The sequence below is a fragment of the Pezoporus occidentalis genome, unplaced genomic scaffold (assembly GCF_034315485.1).
Source record: "Pezoporus occidentalis ecotype Australia unplaced genomic scaffold, CSIRO_AGI_Poc_V1 ctg114, whole genome shotgun sequence".
In the NCBI taxonomy this organism is placed as follows: Eukaryota; Metazoa; Chordata; class Aves; order Psittaciformes; family Psittacidae; genus Pezoporus; species Pezoporus occidentalis.
In genome coordinates, this window is record NW_026912929.1 from 542,322 (window position 1) to 557,001 (window position 14,680).

Here is a 14,680-nt window from a genome sequence, read left to right on the forward strand (position 1 = left end):
TTATTCTGGACCGTTGAGCAGGTTTTTCTGTGTGAGTGCGTTCAAGCAGCGCCAGCAGAACGGGAAGGGGACTCCAAAGAGGGATGGGGACAAGGCTTCCATAGCCCCAGAGAGGCACCGTGCTGCCACACGAGGACACCGGCAGTGCTGGCTGGAGCGCTGCGGTCTCATCAGCCCATGTGCAGAGACACGTCCCGTGCTCGTGTGCTGTCTCTGGGGTGACCCTTTTGTGGCGGTGATGCTGATGCTGGTGTGAGGTGGGGTGATGGCTGTGCCCACGCTGGCCATGCTGAGGGACGCAGGAGGCATCCCAGAAGGATGCTGCTGAACAGCCTGGCTTTGGCCACGGGGAAGGCATCCTTCCTGCTGGACTCAGGATGGAATGCAGAGCACCCCAGGGAGTGCTGAGCTCTAGAGCTGCCCTCATCAGGGGCAGGAGGAAATTGGCAGCAGGCTCTGGGGAAGCCCTTTGTTTGCTGGTGTTATTAGCAAGGAGAGAGGAAGTAATGATTTATTGATGCTTCTGTGATTCTCCTACACTGGGCTGTGAAGGAAGAAATTCTGTTTCCCAGCTGATGTTCCTGGCTCTAATTGAGCTGTGATTTGCTCCTACCAGCAGCTCGCCTGCAGGATGCTGATGCTGGCACTGCCCTGGTTCTCCAGCACCCTGCCCCATCAGCCTGTCCAGGGTCACTGCTCTGCTCCCACAGAGCCCGGTCCTTGCAGGCTGTTCATAGCTCCCAGCGTTCCTGTGCTGCAGAGTTCGATTGGATTAAAGCAGGAATCTCTGACGAGTGGCAGCTGCTCCCTCTGGGGTGATGTACCACGTCAATGGGGGTGATACCTCACTGAATAGCCCTCAGTTTTCCCAGTACGCTGGGCAGAAGGTGCTGTCCTGTTGCTGCCCATGGTGCTGTGCCACCTGCATCAACCAAGGAGACCCTGTGCCCACCCCTGGGGCACGTGTGGCTGGTTCCCTGCCACTGGCACTCCCATATCCCATCCTTCTGGGACTCGCTGTTTGGCTGTGCCAGTGGTGAGCTGGAAGCTGGTGAAGGATACAGCAGTGCTGGGGCTCTGCCAGCCCCCTCCATGTGGTTCCCAGCCCAGCTTCAGTAAATCCCACTGAATTCCAGGGCTTTACTTGGTACGTCTCCTCTGACAGCAGCAAAGCACATGAAAAGGGCACCCTGCTTCTGTGTGAGCCTCAGCTCAGTGGCAATGAGCAGAGCTTCATCTCTGCATCCTGGAGCGTGGGAGAGGGCAGGGTCCTGTGGTGAGAGCTGACTGCTGAGCACCAGCCCCTGCCACAGAGCTCACAGGCTCTGTCCCATTACCATGCTGCTGGCTTAGAATCACAGACTTCCAGCTTGCTTTGGGTTGGGAGGGACCTTGAAGCTCCTCCAGTTCCACCTCCTGCCACGGGCAGGGACCCCTTCCACTAGAGCAGCTTGCTCCAAGCCCCTGTGTCCAACCTGGCCTTGAATACTGCCAGGGATGGGGCAGCCACAGCTTCTCTGGGCACCCTGTGCCAGCGCCTCAGCACCCTCACAGGGAAGAGCTGCTGCCTAAGAGCTCATCTCGGTCTCCGGTGCTGGCCCCCAGTGCTGGGTGTCCTGCAAACCCCCAGTGCTGTGACCCTGCTCCAGCCAGCTCCGCTGAGCAAGGGGGAAGATGATTTACAGTCAGCATCCACCCCATCATAAACTGAAAGTGGCAAGTTAATGCTTTTTATTCCAGCCCTTGTGACAGGGCCCCATTAATAGGGGGTTGGGGAGTGGGAACAAAGAAAAGAGTGCAGCAGCTAAAACCCGGTTGTCACAGCGTGGCTGCATTAGTGTGAAAGAGCTGTTTTATCAGGAAAGAAGCACCCTCTCCATAACAAATGGCATCGGGCAGGCTCCAGCCCTGGGTTCCTGGGGGATGTGGATGATGTCTTGGTGCTCCGAGCAGTGCTGCCATTCCCCTGGGAGCAGAGCACTGGAGACTTCTGCTGCTGCCGTTCCCCAGAGGAAGCGTGCAGCTTGTCCTCATTTTCTCAGAAAATGAGATCCGTGCTCTGAAATAACTTGCCTTTCCTTCCAGCGCACCTCTAAATGTGTTCCAATGCTCTTTGCTCCGTTTCCTTGCTTAGGTCTGTGGTTGGAGGTGATGAAATGCTCCCTACGCCATATGGGGCTGTCGGGGGCTTCATCCTGAAGTTGGGTGCTGAGTGTTGGGTTTGCCCTGAATCCGATACCTTAAATTTGGGCTGTATTATTAACATTGTCCCAGTTGCTTTCTCCCATCTCTCTTTCTTGGAAAACAAACCAACAAAAAAACCCTATCCTAAATTTTTCGTGTCCAAGGCTGAGTATTGCAGAGGGGCTGCTCCTACCACCCTGGGGTGGGGGATGGTTTTCCCCCCAGCCTGCAGTAGCTGTTAATTCATGTTTGTAATTAATCAGGCTATAAATAATACATTGCCCGTTACCAGCGGCTGGGCTGGGGGTGCTGTGGAGGCCGTGCCTCTGCCCCGTGGGGAGGGCTCGCCTGCTGCAGCCTCCTAAGGCCAATTAAGGTGGATCCTTGATGAGATTCCTGCCACTCCTTGGCTGGGTAGATGGATGCTGTGGTGCAGGGAGGGGGGCACAGCAAGTGAGGATGAAGAGGGTTTCAGTGCTCAACCAGCTGGGGTCTGAGTGCTCCGCTCCTCCCTGTCCTCAGGGGCTGAGGCTGCTGGCGCTGGTACCCAGCAGTGGTGCAGAGATCCCTGGCAGCCTGTGAGAGCCCTGTGGGTCTGCTGGAGCCAGGGCAAACTCAGCACTTGTTCCTTGCCTTCAGTCCCATCAAGGTGTTTTCTTCTGAAGGCTCGTCAGCTGTTGGTAAAGCCTTGAGGAATGAATGTCCCAGCTGTGGGAGCCTGCTTTTCCTTCCTGTGCCCCTTCACTCCAGTTCTCCCAGCCCAGGGAACGGTGTCTTTGCTGTTCTTGCTTCGAGGCTGGTGTTTATTTCAGCTGCAGTAAGCAGAGTTAAACTGGCTGGCAGGAGGGATAAATGTTGCTATGACAGCTTGGGTGGAGATTTGGAAAAGGCACTTCAAGCTGCAAAACAACCATCACGAAAAAAAGCAAGTGAAAACGCAAACCCAGAGCCAACAGACTCCAAAGGCCACCAGGTTTGGGTCTGTAATGTCCACAGCTGTGCCTTTGTTCCCCAGCAGGGCAGCAAGAGCAGAAACAGTTGAGCTTGGGGTAAGGTGGGCTTTGCAGTGGGATCTTGAAACCTCCCTGCAGTGGGCTGAATATTCAAGGCTGCTGCATGGTCCTGAGGCTCTGTCCCTGGTCTTCCTGCAGGGATAATTGGACTGTGGTGCTTGTAGCAGTCACTTTCTTTTCCAACCATTAACCTTGAGTAGGCAGACTCAGTTTGAAGCATGGGTTCAAATATGTTTCCTCTGGAAGAAGGAAGGAAAAGTGTGATGGTTCTGGGTTGGGGCTCTGGCTCTGGGAGCTGTTTTTAGGCCATTGCCTGGTGCGGGGCCGGCTCTGGGGGTTTGCCACGGCCTCTCGTGCCCTAAGCTCTGGTGACACAGGGCCACAGCTGCAGCAGTGCAGTAACACACGGGATGTTGTGTTATTTTCTCAGGTGCTGGAGCAAGATGTGGTTCTCCAGTCAATTGACCGCGCCATTGAGGCTGTGCACAATGCGGCCATGAAGAATGGAGGGAAGTACAACCTGGAGCAGAGGGATGTCCTCCAGTGAGTACAATGGGTGCCTGGGAGAGTGAGCGGGTGGAGGGTGGTCAGGGTGTGATGCTTGTGTCTGTGTCTTGGGAATCAAGTGGGATGCTGTTGATCTGAGTCCCTGTGCTGCGAGTGCTGCTGCATTCAGTGTCCCAGCGTCTGTGCTGGCAGCCAGTGCTGCTCCTCCTGTCAAACAGCACCCAGCAAAGCAGAGCTTTGGTCTGGCCCCTCTATCCCTGTGCATGTAAAGAGGAAACTCTCAGCTGCATTATGGGGTTGGAGGAGAAATCCAAAACCTTTCTGGATGCATTTTCTCCTCTCTACCAGGCAGCAATTGCAGAGGCTGTTGGCACATAACGCGAGGTCCTTAATGTGTGCTCAGATAATTGCTTGTGAGGAGCATTTTGTTTTTCTCTGGCACCTCGGGCTGTGCTGGGGACCGCTGGTTTAATCTCGGTTGGACAGCGAGTCTGAAGTGCCGGCAGTTCCTGACGCTGGCGATGCAATATGTGACTCTCCCCCGAGGAAGAGGCATTTTTAATCCAGCAAACTGATGAATAAATCATGGGCTCTGGCAAAGCCTCTTCCTTCCTCCCCCAGAAGTGCTTCCTTGGTTGTTAATGAAACCAGAGTTGGTGTTTTAAGTACTGTAACCCGTTCTGGTACATATATATATAGCCCAAGTGCTATAAACCATTAAAAATATCACTTGAACATTGCAGCAAGGTCAGTCCCTTTCACTTTGCTCTCCCTGATGTGGCCGCTGTGTTCCAGGAAGCTGATCCATCACCGGAAGGAGACGGTGTCCCGCAAAGGGCACTCCCCCAGCCCGCAGGGGATGGTCATGACACAGTCCTCCAGCGACCACCACCTGGACGTGGCGCGGCAGCCCAATGGTGTGTGCCGGACCGGGTATGAGCGGCACCACAGCCTGCCCAACACCGAGGTGGAGGAGGACGATGAGGGTCTCTATCAGGTAACAGTGCCTGGGCGCTTTCTTGGTTCCTCTGGTGGCAGCACACGGCTTGTCCTGTTGAACAGAAGGACTTTGCAGCTGAAGTCACAAATCCGGCGCTTGTGCTGCCATTACTGCAGTGCGAGCTGATGCTGTCCCTTTGTAAGAGGTCAGGGATGGTCCCTCTGCCATTTACACTGGCGATGCTTTTTGGGATCCTAGAGGGTCTGTGGTTTTACGGTGACACATGAGATCCACGTTACATTGCGTGACCGTCTCTTGACAGAAGAGTTGCAAGCCCACTGGAGCTTGAAGGACGGTTTTGAGGTGAGCAGCAGAGCTCCCTTGAGCACCTGGCACAGCTTTGCTTGCCCTTCGTTAGATCCGCACAACGAGATCCTTGGTCCTGCGGTATTTCATCTCCTGCGGTTGCCTATTTCTACTACTGAAAATATAAAGCCCCCAAAGATGCTGCTTGGTCTGCATGTTGCTTGTCGTGATGAATTAAAGGTGAATTGCAGGAAGCATGGTTTAGAGCAGGTTGTTTTATCTCAGTGGCACACAGTCCCAAGGTCTCCGTGCAGTGCCCATGAGGCTTCAGAGAAGTATCCCAGGGTGGATGCAGTGGCTGGGGGTGAGTTGATGTGGCTGATGACACTGTGTGGGTGTAGCTGGATGTCAGGGGTAACGGCACCAAGCGAGAATGAGCACAGAGATAGTTTTCCCCTCCAGCTGAATGTGTGCACTGTGGTTTGACTTCATGTCCCTGGGATAAGTGGTTGGAGGCATGGTGATGAGGTGTGACACACATTGTCAGTCCCAGATGAGGCTTGTTTTACACTTGGAGAGCTGTGGGTCAGCAGAGGTGAAAGGTAGCTCTGGTTCAGGCACAGCACCAATCCCTGCTCACTCCACTTTGCTCTCTCATTTAGTTTTCCTTTCTGGGCAGCTCCGTTCTCACACCTGTGCATGGTGGGCAAAGCAAATGAAGCTCCTTACAGCCCATTCCCAGTGCTGATTCCCTGTTGGGGGGGGGAGGACATTTTCTTCCCTTCCTTCCCCTTCCTTTGGGGGGTTTTGGTGTTGTTCATCCTCCCCTCAGCCCCACAACCTTGGCTAGGATGTGGGGTGAGGGAGGGAACGGCCACTGGTTGTCCCTGGTGGTTCCTGACCGTGCAGGGGCTCATAGTTTGGGCAGCACCAGCACAGGGAAATTCATATAATGCTCCAGGCTCTCACCATGGCGCTCGGATTGGGGTGCGTGGCTCTGATGCTGGCGGGGCTCTGGGCTAACATTAGCTCACAGCTATTAACGTAAGCACCAGCCTGCAATAGCTGGGTTAAACTTGCGTGGTCAATTTGCAAGGGCTCCTGAAGCCATGGAAGTGCTCTGGGACCACCCAGCCTCAGCTCTCTCCAGCACTGCCCCATGCCTGCTTGGAGCTACGGGGCTAAATCCTGCTGGCCTGGGAGCCCCAGGCATGCTGGGACCCTCCTGCTCTGCAGAGAGGGCTCTGCCTTGAGCACAGCTGAGCTCTGGGACCAGTCTTCCTTCCAGCCATGCGGTGCAGAGGCCCCTCCCGAGCTGTTTTGGCCTCTCTCAGCTGTGCAATCTCTTTTTGGACCCACATGGATCATTTTTGGGGCTGGATGCACATATCATGTAGCACTTACCCTGAGAACAATGCGGGGTGGATTGACAGGAGCAGCAGAGCTCAGGCTGGGTGCCTGCAGTGGTACCTCGTACTAACCCACCAGCTGAAGGGGCTTGTAAAGAGGTGACCTCTTACATTGACACAGTAGAAGGCTGGGTGTGTTGGGTGTGGGTGGGAGAAAGGGGCTGAGAGGTCCCTTTGTAACAGCCTTGATTCGCTGTGCACCCTCCTGTGTCTTCACTTGCCTGGTTGGGTCTAGGCATGGGCTGTGGACACTGTTGTCAGCTTCTGGCATTGCATCTTGAACGTGACATCCTGAAGATGTCTGTCTTGCAGGAATAGCTTTGCTCCCATTCCAGGGGAGATTTCTGCCTTCCCAGACCCAGGAATAAAAGAAATACATTTTTCATCCTTCTCGGTCTGAGCTGTTTCAGATGGAGACCTTCCAGGGCCTCAGCCCTTTGCTGCAGCGCTGGCAACACTGACAGGTCTCAGCAAAACTCCTCTTCCAGGGCTAAAACCCCTGCAAGGCTGGCACTGTGTGGTGGCTCGAGTGTTGATGCTGTGTGCTCCCACCTTGCATTGCTGCTGCAGGCAGGGGGTGTTACTGATCAGGGTTATCCCTGAGGTTACACCTCACTGGAGTAGTCCTGGGTGAAAGTGGTGTTGGTGACCATGGTGTTTGGGTCTCGCAGGAAAGGGTGAGTGTAGAAATCTGCATTGGAGACAGACTCCTGCTGCCTTGGTACCCCTTGACTTACAGGAGAAACCCCAGGTGTGGAGAGCCAGCACAACCCCCGGCAAAAGCTTCTCCCAGTGCATCTTGCTCTAGGGTTGCTCGGAGGGTCTAGCCCTGTTTTCTCCCTGCATGAGCAGAAATAGCTCTGGAAGCATGGAAAAGGCATTTACATGGCTCCAGCCCTTGGCTTTGTCTTTCTGCAAGGGTGTTTGTGGCTGATGTAATGGATCTCTCCAGAAGAGTGCCTAAATACATGCTCTGTTCCCAGCCTCTGCGGGGCTATTGAGGGGAATGTGGAGGCACAGTGAGTGTGTGGGATTGCGTGTGGAATAAAGGAGGAGTAAACACTTGACAGGTCTACACAACGTGTGTGCTGCGTGCTGCTGAACACAGCAATTAAACAAGGGCTGCTTTGCCTGTCACAGGGAGGGGATGAAGCCAGCTTGAGTCCTGCTTTGTTCTTCTAGGAAGCCGCCTATTAATATCTGTCCTCCTGAGAAAACTTCCCCGAGTGATGAGAGCTGTAAGGACAAATGCACACGCGCCAAAAGGAGGTTTCATAACCGAGAACATCTCTATTGCCACCCTCCTCTGACTGCTCTGCATCTTCCCCCACAGATCCCGCCACAGCCCCGGCGCGCTGCTCCTGTCACCCCCCCGCCTCCGGAGAAGCGCAGGAGCGCGCAGGCTCACCCTGGGAAAAGTAAGGACAAGGCAATTCCTAAACCTCGGGCACAGATGGACACTGGGCGATGGAGCAGTCACAGTGCCCGCGTGCTTTTGCTTTGTGCTTAGAAGAGCATCCTTTTATGTATACGTATATATATCCATATACACATCCTAAATTCCTACAAGTTTTATATTCTTACATGTATATGCACACGTATCTCCTAAACCCCTGTAGGTTTTGATGCTAATGACCATGAGCTGGTGGCCAGTGCTCCTTCAAACCCTCTCTGCTGTGGGAGGGTCTGGGCAGTCTGGTGGCCGTGGATGGGTGCATCATCCTGGTGCTGTGGTGCCGGTGCCCTGTGGAACATCTGCCTACTGATGTGGTTGGCCTGGCTAGCACACAGCCACGGTGGTTTAAGGTCCTTGCGGGTGTTTTTGTCCCACAGCCACCATGGCCATCCCCCAGCCAGGCAGAGGCTCTTCCCTGGCAGTCCAGTGTGGCAGCTCACCTGGGGAGCTCACTGGTAGCTCTTAGAACAGGCTCTAGCTTGCTTTTGCCTCCCAGTCTATCAGGTGCTTTCCTTGTGCAGTGCTCAGGTGGGGTTTCCATGAAATCAGTGGCTGGTGCCAGCGGGGAGCAGCATTAATAGCAGGGACACAGCTGCCCATGTGCTGCTCATAGGCAGGGAGCAGATAGTCAGGAGCACTTGAGAGCAGGACCACAGGGCTGGGGCAGGAGCTTCTCCATCATCAGTGCAGTTGGGCTGATGGAGGCTGCGGTCATCCTTCCAAGTTGCTGTCACTAACCTGTGTTCCGCTGTGCTGTGACAGTCACAGTGTCACTCAGCCCGTCTCAAGCTCACTCATGTGCCTGTGTGAGGAGCAGGCAGAGCTGCTGACTTGCAGGTAGTTAATTGAAACCTGGGGCTGGCACCAGTTTATTTGCGGGTACTTAATGGTGTTGAGCCATGTTTTTCACTATGGAGGTAGGAGTTCGCAAAGGTCAGCTTCCTTCAGCTCATTATCTCCAGCTAATGAAGCATGGTGGGAGCGGTGACTCATGAGAACTGTGAGGAGGAGGAGGAAAAAAGAGGGATGATGATCCCCTGTGAGAGGGAAGGGCCCTGTTTGCCTGGCCTATGCTTGCCTTAGGGTGGGGTGATGGATGGAGCAGTGGAGGGCTCGCAAAGGTGTTTCACATACCGCTGGTCCTTCCTTTGGAAGGGGAGCTCCTTTCCCTGAGAGCTGGGAGAACCCCTGAGTGCTCTTCTCCCCTTTCAGCACTCACATGAAGCTCTAGGTGAAGGTAACCCAGGGTTTGCCCAAGTGACTGTTTTCTTAGGACTCAAATACATTTCTGCCCCCTGGAAATTAATGGCTAAGGTTTACTAAAACTGCATATTAGACCAGGTTAAAGGAAAGAAAAGTCTTGGCATCCCTTTGCTTGTAGTGGATCTTTTGCCTTGGCTGGTGGGGGAGGTACCACTGCTGGAGCTGCTCAGGACTAGAGCTGGGAGAAACACAGTAAAGCAGATAAGGTGGAGGCTGGTGAAAGCGGTGGATGCCAGCAGGGTTCATGATGAGATGCTGGAGGTGATGAGAGGGAGAGACTGGAGGTGTTGTCAGCTTCCCCGTCAGTGCCAGCCGTGGCTGTGGTCAGCGAGGGGTGAGGGAAACCTTCCGGGTCCTGCAGCTCCCAAGCACCAACCTTCAGAAGTGAGGGCTGAGATGCCAAGCACAGGAACAGGCCCTTGCTAAGCCAGGGGGAAAAGACTTTTCTGTCCCTTAGTCGGGTCCCTCCCTCCCTTTCCCTGCCTAAAACAGGAAGCCCTTTGAAGGGTATTCATCTCAATAGAGCACTTTTGCCCTTTCTAAAGAGGTGATTGTGTGGGAATGCTCCAGAAAGAACTGCTCCAATTTTGCTTTGAGATAAGTGAGGCAGGAAGAGGAGTTAAACTGCTCTGGCCCGTGCACAATGAGCCGTTTAATGGGCTGCACCGGAGCAATGTGTGTTTTCTCTGTTCCTTTGGTGCTGTCGCTGAGGCGGTTTTCATTGTTTCCTTTCAGGCGCTGTTGAAATTATCTCTGGGTCAGCTTCGAGTGCCTCCTCCGTGAGCACCACGTCCCTGGATACCCTGTACACCGCTTCTTCCGCGTCGGAGACCGCGCTGCCCACGGCCGCCTCCAGCCCTGCCACCACCCCGCCGCCCGTGCCCAGCCGCAGCGTCCACACCACCATCACACGCAACTTGGACACGGGCTCCGTGGCCCACTCCCGCCATGGCTCCTCCTCCAAGGATGGCACCAGCAAATCCCCCCAGTCCAAGAGGGTTGCCCCGGCGCCGCCGGCTGAGGGGGGGTCCCACCGGTCCCATGCCGTGGATGGGGAGAAGGCTGCTCAGGTGAAGAAAGCTGCCACGGTGCCCGCTGCGGGCCTGGATGCCTTCAGCACCCTCTGCCTGGAGGATAAGAAGATGGCAGAGTCATTGGCAGCAGAGCCCAGTGCTCTGGCAGTGTCCGTGCCCAAGACGATAGGGGCTGAACTGATCGAGCTGGTGCGCAGGAACACGCACCTCAGCTACGAGCTGTCCCGCGTGGCCATCGGCGTGGTCATCGGCCACATCCAGACCTCCGTCCCGGCCACCAGCAGCATCATGGAGCAGATCCTCATCTCTGTGGTGGAGAGCAAGGTAATGCCAGGGGCTGCTGCAGCCTGGCACCAGGCAGAGGGTGTTATGAGCTCAGTGAGCACTCCTGATGTCTGGAATGGGAAGTGTGGTGAGATCCCAAAGTAAGGGAAGGTGTTAGGTGTAAACATGCTGCCAAGGGAATCAGGTTTAGTGGCCCAAGAGCAGCATTATCCACCTGGTGTTTATACACGGTGCTGTGCTGTGGTTGCAGCAGTTTGCTGCCCAGAGAAGGGATAATTCCCAGGGCAACCCCACTGAAAAGCTTCTAAAGAGCTGCTGTATGGTTTACCTGAGATAGGCCTGTGCTCGTCTGGAGGAAAACTGCAGGTGGATGTGTGCACCCATGGCCCTGGTGATCCACCGTGTGGCTGGTGGAGTGAGGAAGGAAGGGGAGGAAGAGCTTGGCAGGATGGTGCTGGGCTTGCATGGCTGATGTGACCACCGCAGAGCAGTGTGGGTGCGTTGAGGCTCCCAGAGTGTCTGGAGAAGGAGCAAAACCCCTGCAGCAGTTTGTTCTGCTGGGCTGGAAGGAGGGAGCTGTTTGAAGCAGCAGCATGATGCAAAGAGGCACCGTTAGAGATACCAAAACCTCCTCCTGCTCCTGGGTTCTTCAGCAGATTCCTGGCAAGAGCCATATGAGGAGGCTGCAGGTTCCAGCAGCTGCCAAGATGTTTAATAAGCAGACACCTGACCCCTGGGGGGTGGTGCTGAGAGTGGTGCTGAGGGTGCACTGAGGTGGTGTGTGGTGTACTTACAGCAGCCAGGCTGAAGAGCTTGATAATGGATTGATCTCATCGGAGCCCATTAGGAACTTGGTGCTCAGTGGAGTCGTAAAGGCTGAGGATGAAGGATTGGAGAAAGTAGATTAGTGATAAGAGGCTGAATGGAGTGATCGTTAAAACGATCATTAAAATGCTCCTCCAAAAGCCCTAGGTTGCTAAATGCAGTAAGAAGAGAGGGGTGTAGCTTTGAGTGAGGTTTCTTGGGTTCTTTAACATCCTCAGAAGACAGCTTTAACATCCTCCAGCAGGATGGTGGCAGCTTGGATTTCAAGGCTGTCTGACCGCACACCAGTTCTGGCACCTATTTAGATTCATTCACTGCATTAGCCGTGCAAGGGAAGGAGGTGGGTAGAGCTCCGGGAGTACGAGAGCTGCAGTAACATGTGGCTTAAACTCGCTGGGTTTCTGCTGCCAGCTCTTGGCTGACTGAGGTCAGCTGCCAGTCCCGAGACAAAGCGGGGGGAGAGGAAACGGGCACCCACGGTCCCGACCCCACTTAACCTGCGCTTTGCTGTCGTGCAGAACCTGAGTGCGGGGCTGCCCTCGGGGCAGATCTGCCACGACGAGCAGCGCCTGGAGGTGATCTTTGCAGACCTGGCCAGGCACAAGGATGATGCTCAGCAGCGCAGCTGGGCACTCTACGAGGACGAGAACGTCATCTGCTGCTACCTGGAGGAGCTGCTCCGCATCCTGGTGAGCAAACCTCCCTCTTTGTGGGCAGAGCAGAGCAGATGCTCCCAGTGAAGCTCTGTTTTCTGCCCTCCTTTGCCCTGTGTTGCCATCGGATCTGTTGTTTGAGGCCACAGGTTTCTGGTGGATTCTTTGCCGCTGATGTGAGGCCCTGCCCTCCTGTGTGTGGGGTGCAGAGCTCCTGAGCTGCTTTCCATTCCACCTTTCCAAAGCTGTTCTGAAGGTCCTTCTAGAGCTGCTCTCGTGGCAGCCGTGGTATTTACCAATCACAGGGGAACATAAACCCACACCTCCCAAAGACCCCAACCTCCCAGAGAAACCCTGGAAGTCTGATTCTGCCCGTCTGTGTACAGGGAACGTGATGATACAGGAGCTGCCACTCAGGGCAGCAACACTGTCTGTGTTATGGGTGCTGGTGTGGGCTTTGCTCTGGCACCTATTGTGTATCCCTTCCCAGCTCTGACATAAGCACAAGAGCTCGTTTTTGGTGTAATAAGTGCCGGTGTCTGTCACTCAGCATGGGCTGCCTTCTGTGTGCCTCTGGGGCAAGGTAGAGGGGGATCTTGTGTGACCTTTCCTCATAATTTAGGGCTGGGTGGAGATGCATAATACTTGTCAGGATGGCAATAGTGATGGAGCTGTCCTGTGACTGCAGGATGCACTCATCAAGTGCTGCTCAGGTCATGGGTTTTTCAGATGTTCAGCCCAAACGTGCTGTGTGGCAGAGACACTTCTCAGGAATTCACTTTGATGCAGAGTCTGCAGGGTGGAGGTTCCTGAGCTGCCTTTGTGCTCTGCCTTCAGTTCCTTTGGGAGGTGGTTGGGCTACTGAGATGTGAAAGCAGCTGGCTTCCCTCCAGGTCCTTGCTGCTTGGTGTGCCCCTGGGCTGACCTGTTCATTCCTGCTTCCAGACAGATGCAGACCCAGAAGTGTGCAAGAAAATGTGCAAGAAGAATGAGTTTGAGTCCGTCCTGTCCCTTGTGGCCTATTACCAGATGGTAAGGTGGTAGAAGGCATCGAATCTCCCCTGGGATTGCCCTGCAGGGGCAGGGCCAGGCTTGCTGTGCCGCACAGATGTGAGACCTCCGCCTGGGCAGGGTGGTTCTGTGAAGCAGCAGGAGCTGCAGCGCATCACCTGCCTGCTGGCTGGTGTCAGTGCTGTGCATGTGGGTTGGGTGGGAGAGCAGAGGGTGCCAGAGACTTCACAGCAGTCCCTGCACTACAGAAGGTGAAGTTTGCTGCTCTCATTAGCTCTGCTGAGGGACAGGATTGGCATCGCTGCTATCCAGAGGAAGGATTTCTGAGGATGCCCTGGGAAAGCGGACAGGCTATGACTGCTTCTCCTTTAATTGATGCACTCCCCTGCATTAGTAAATAGCTTTGCTTAGGAAAGTAGGTTGTGAGTAGGAGCCTTGGGAGTGAGGAAGGAAATCAGTATTCAGCAGAAGAAATGGAAGTTTTGCCTTCAGTGCCTGTGTGGTGTTGCTTTCCCCGTCAGCTTCCTGGAAAGTGCTGTTGTAGGACTCCGGGGGGGTTAGAAACTTGTCCCCATCATGTCCGTAAGTCCCCAGCTACAGCACATCAAGCCTTGTGGTGTTTGGCTTCCATCTGGCACTACTGGTAAAACCTCATACAGCTTCTGGGTTCACTGTCCCCCTGGGAGGGTCTGTGGCTTCCTGACAACGGGAACTTCCAGCCAGTTATGTCTCTGCCTGAGCATGAGCCCTCCTCTGGGACATTGTTTCATCCAGTGATTGCCTCTGCAGGAGCATAGGGTGCCGTTGCGGCTGCTGCTGCTCAAGTGCTTTGGAGCCATGTGCAACTTGGATGCTGCGGTCATCTCGACACTCGTGAACTCAGTGCTGCCCATGGAGCTGGCCCGGGACATGCAGACTCACACTCAAGGTGAGCCAGGGCTGCTGTACCCCGCTCCCTAGGAACGTGTCTGTCATTAGGTGACCTCCAGCAGCACTGGTGGCCCCTTGTAGTCTGACTGCTCCGCATGCCAGTGCTTGGGGGAGAAGGGCGTCTGGTTTTAAGTTATTTGGGTTCCTACAGCTCTAAGTGGAGAATGCATGGAGGGGATGCTTCAGTCCAGTGGTACAAGGTCCTCTGGCTCTTGAACATGCCACTAATGATGATCCTGTAGATGTCTTAAAGCACATTTTGAGCTATTCCAGTTTTGTTTCATGCTGCTGACAAGAGACTCTTGCACATCTTAAGGAAAATCTCTGCAGCTTTTTATTGGCAGCTTTCCTTAGCACTTTACACCGTGTCTTTGCAGTGTTTCTTGCTGGTGAATGAGATGTGTGCTGGTTAAAGGAAAGGACCCTCCCTGCACCACTGCACCAAGGGGGGATGTCAAATACAGGGAGTGTTTGGGGGCAGGGTGAAGCACTGGTGGTGTGGTGCAGGACTGGCACCACCACGCTGGTGCTTTCCCTTTGTGCTGCCGCTGCTTATCAGTTCTATGCAGTGAGCTTATCACAAGGTTCATGTTTTATCTGGTTATGCATGAGAAGCTTCTTCCCTAGGCTGAGGTTTCACTGCCCTAGCAGCAGATAATACTTGGTTATGGGACTATGACTGTGCTTCTGTGGTGACATTACTCCCGATTTAGCACTGCCAAAAATAAGCTTCATCATGCATCCATCACTAATTCATAAAGATTGTCTCTGGGTGAGGGTTCTGTGCACCGTGCTCAAACAGGCCTCAGTGCCCTGCTCTGCTCCCTTGTGCAGCAGGGCTCCTGCCTGGTCTCCGTGCTATCC

General features: G+C 54.5%; 1 protein-coding gene across 1 annotated transcript in view; it reads left to right on the forward strand.

The window, feature by feature from the left end:
* NCKIPSD (NCK interacting protein with SH3 domain) overlaps positions 1-14,680 on the forward strand; it is a 35,742-nt gene that overhangs the window by 11,964 nt on the left and 9,098 nt on the right. Inside the window, exons 2-8 of the mRNA XM_062636358.1 lie at positions 3,628-3,740; positions 4,500-4,701; positions 7,693-7,777; positions 9,814-10,436; positions 11,741-11,911; positions 12,821-12,907; positions 13,676-13,814. Of these exons, the coding sequence (XP_062492342.1) occupies positions 3,628-3,740; positions 4,500-4,701; positions 7,693-7,777; positions 9,814-10,436; positions 11,741-11,911; positions 12,821-12,907; positions 13,676-13,814 (1,420 nt within the window). The remainder of the gene's footprint in view (positions 1-3,627; positions 3,741-4,499; positions 4,702-7,692; positions 7,778-9,813; positions 10,437-11,740; positions 11,912-12,820; positions 12,908-13,675; positions 13,815-14,680) is intronic.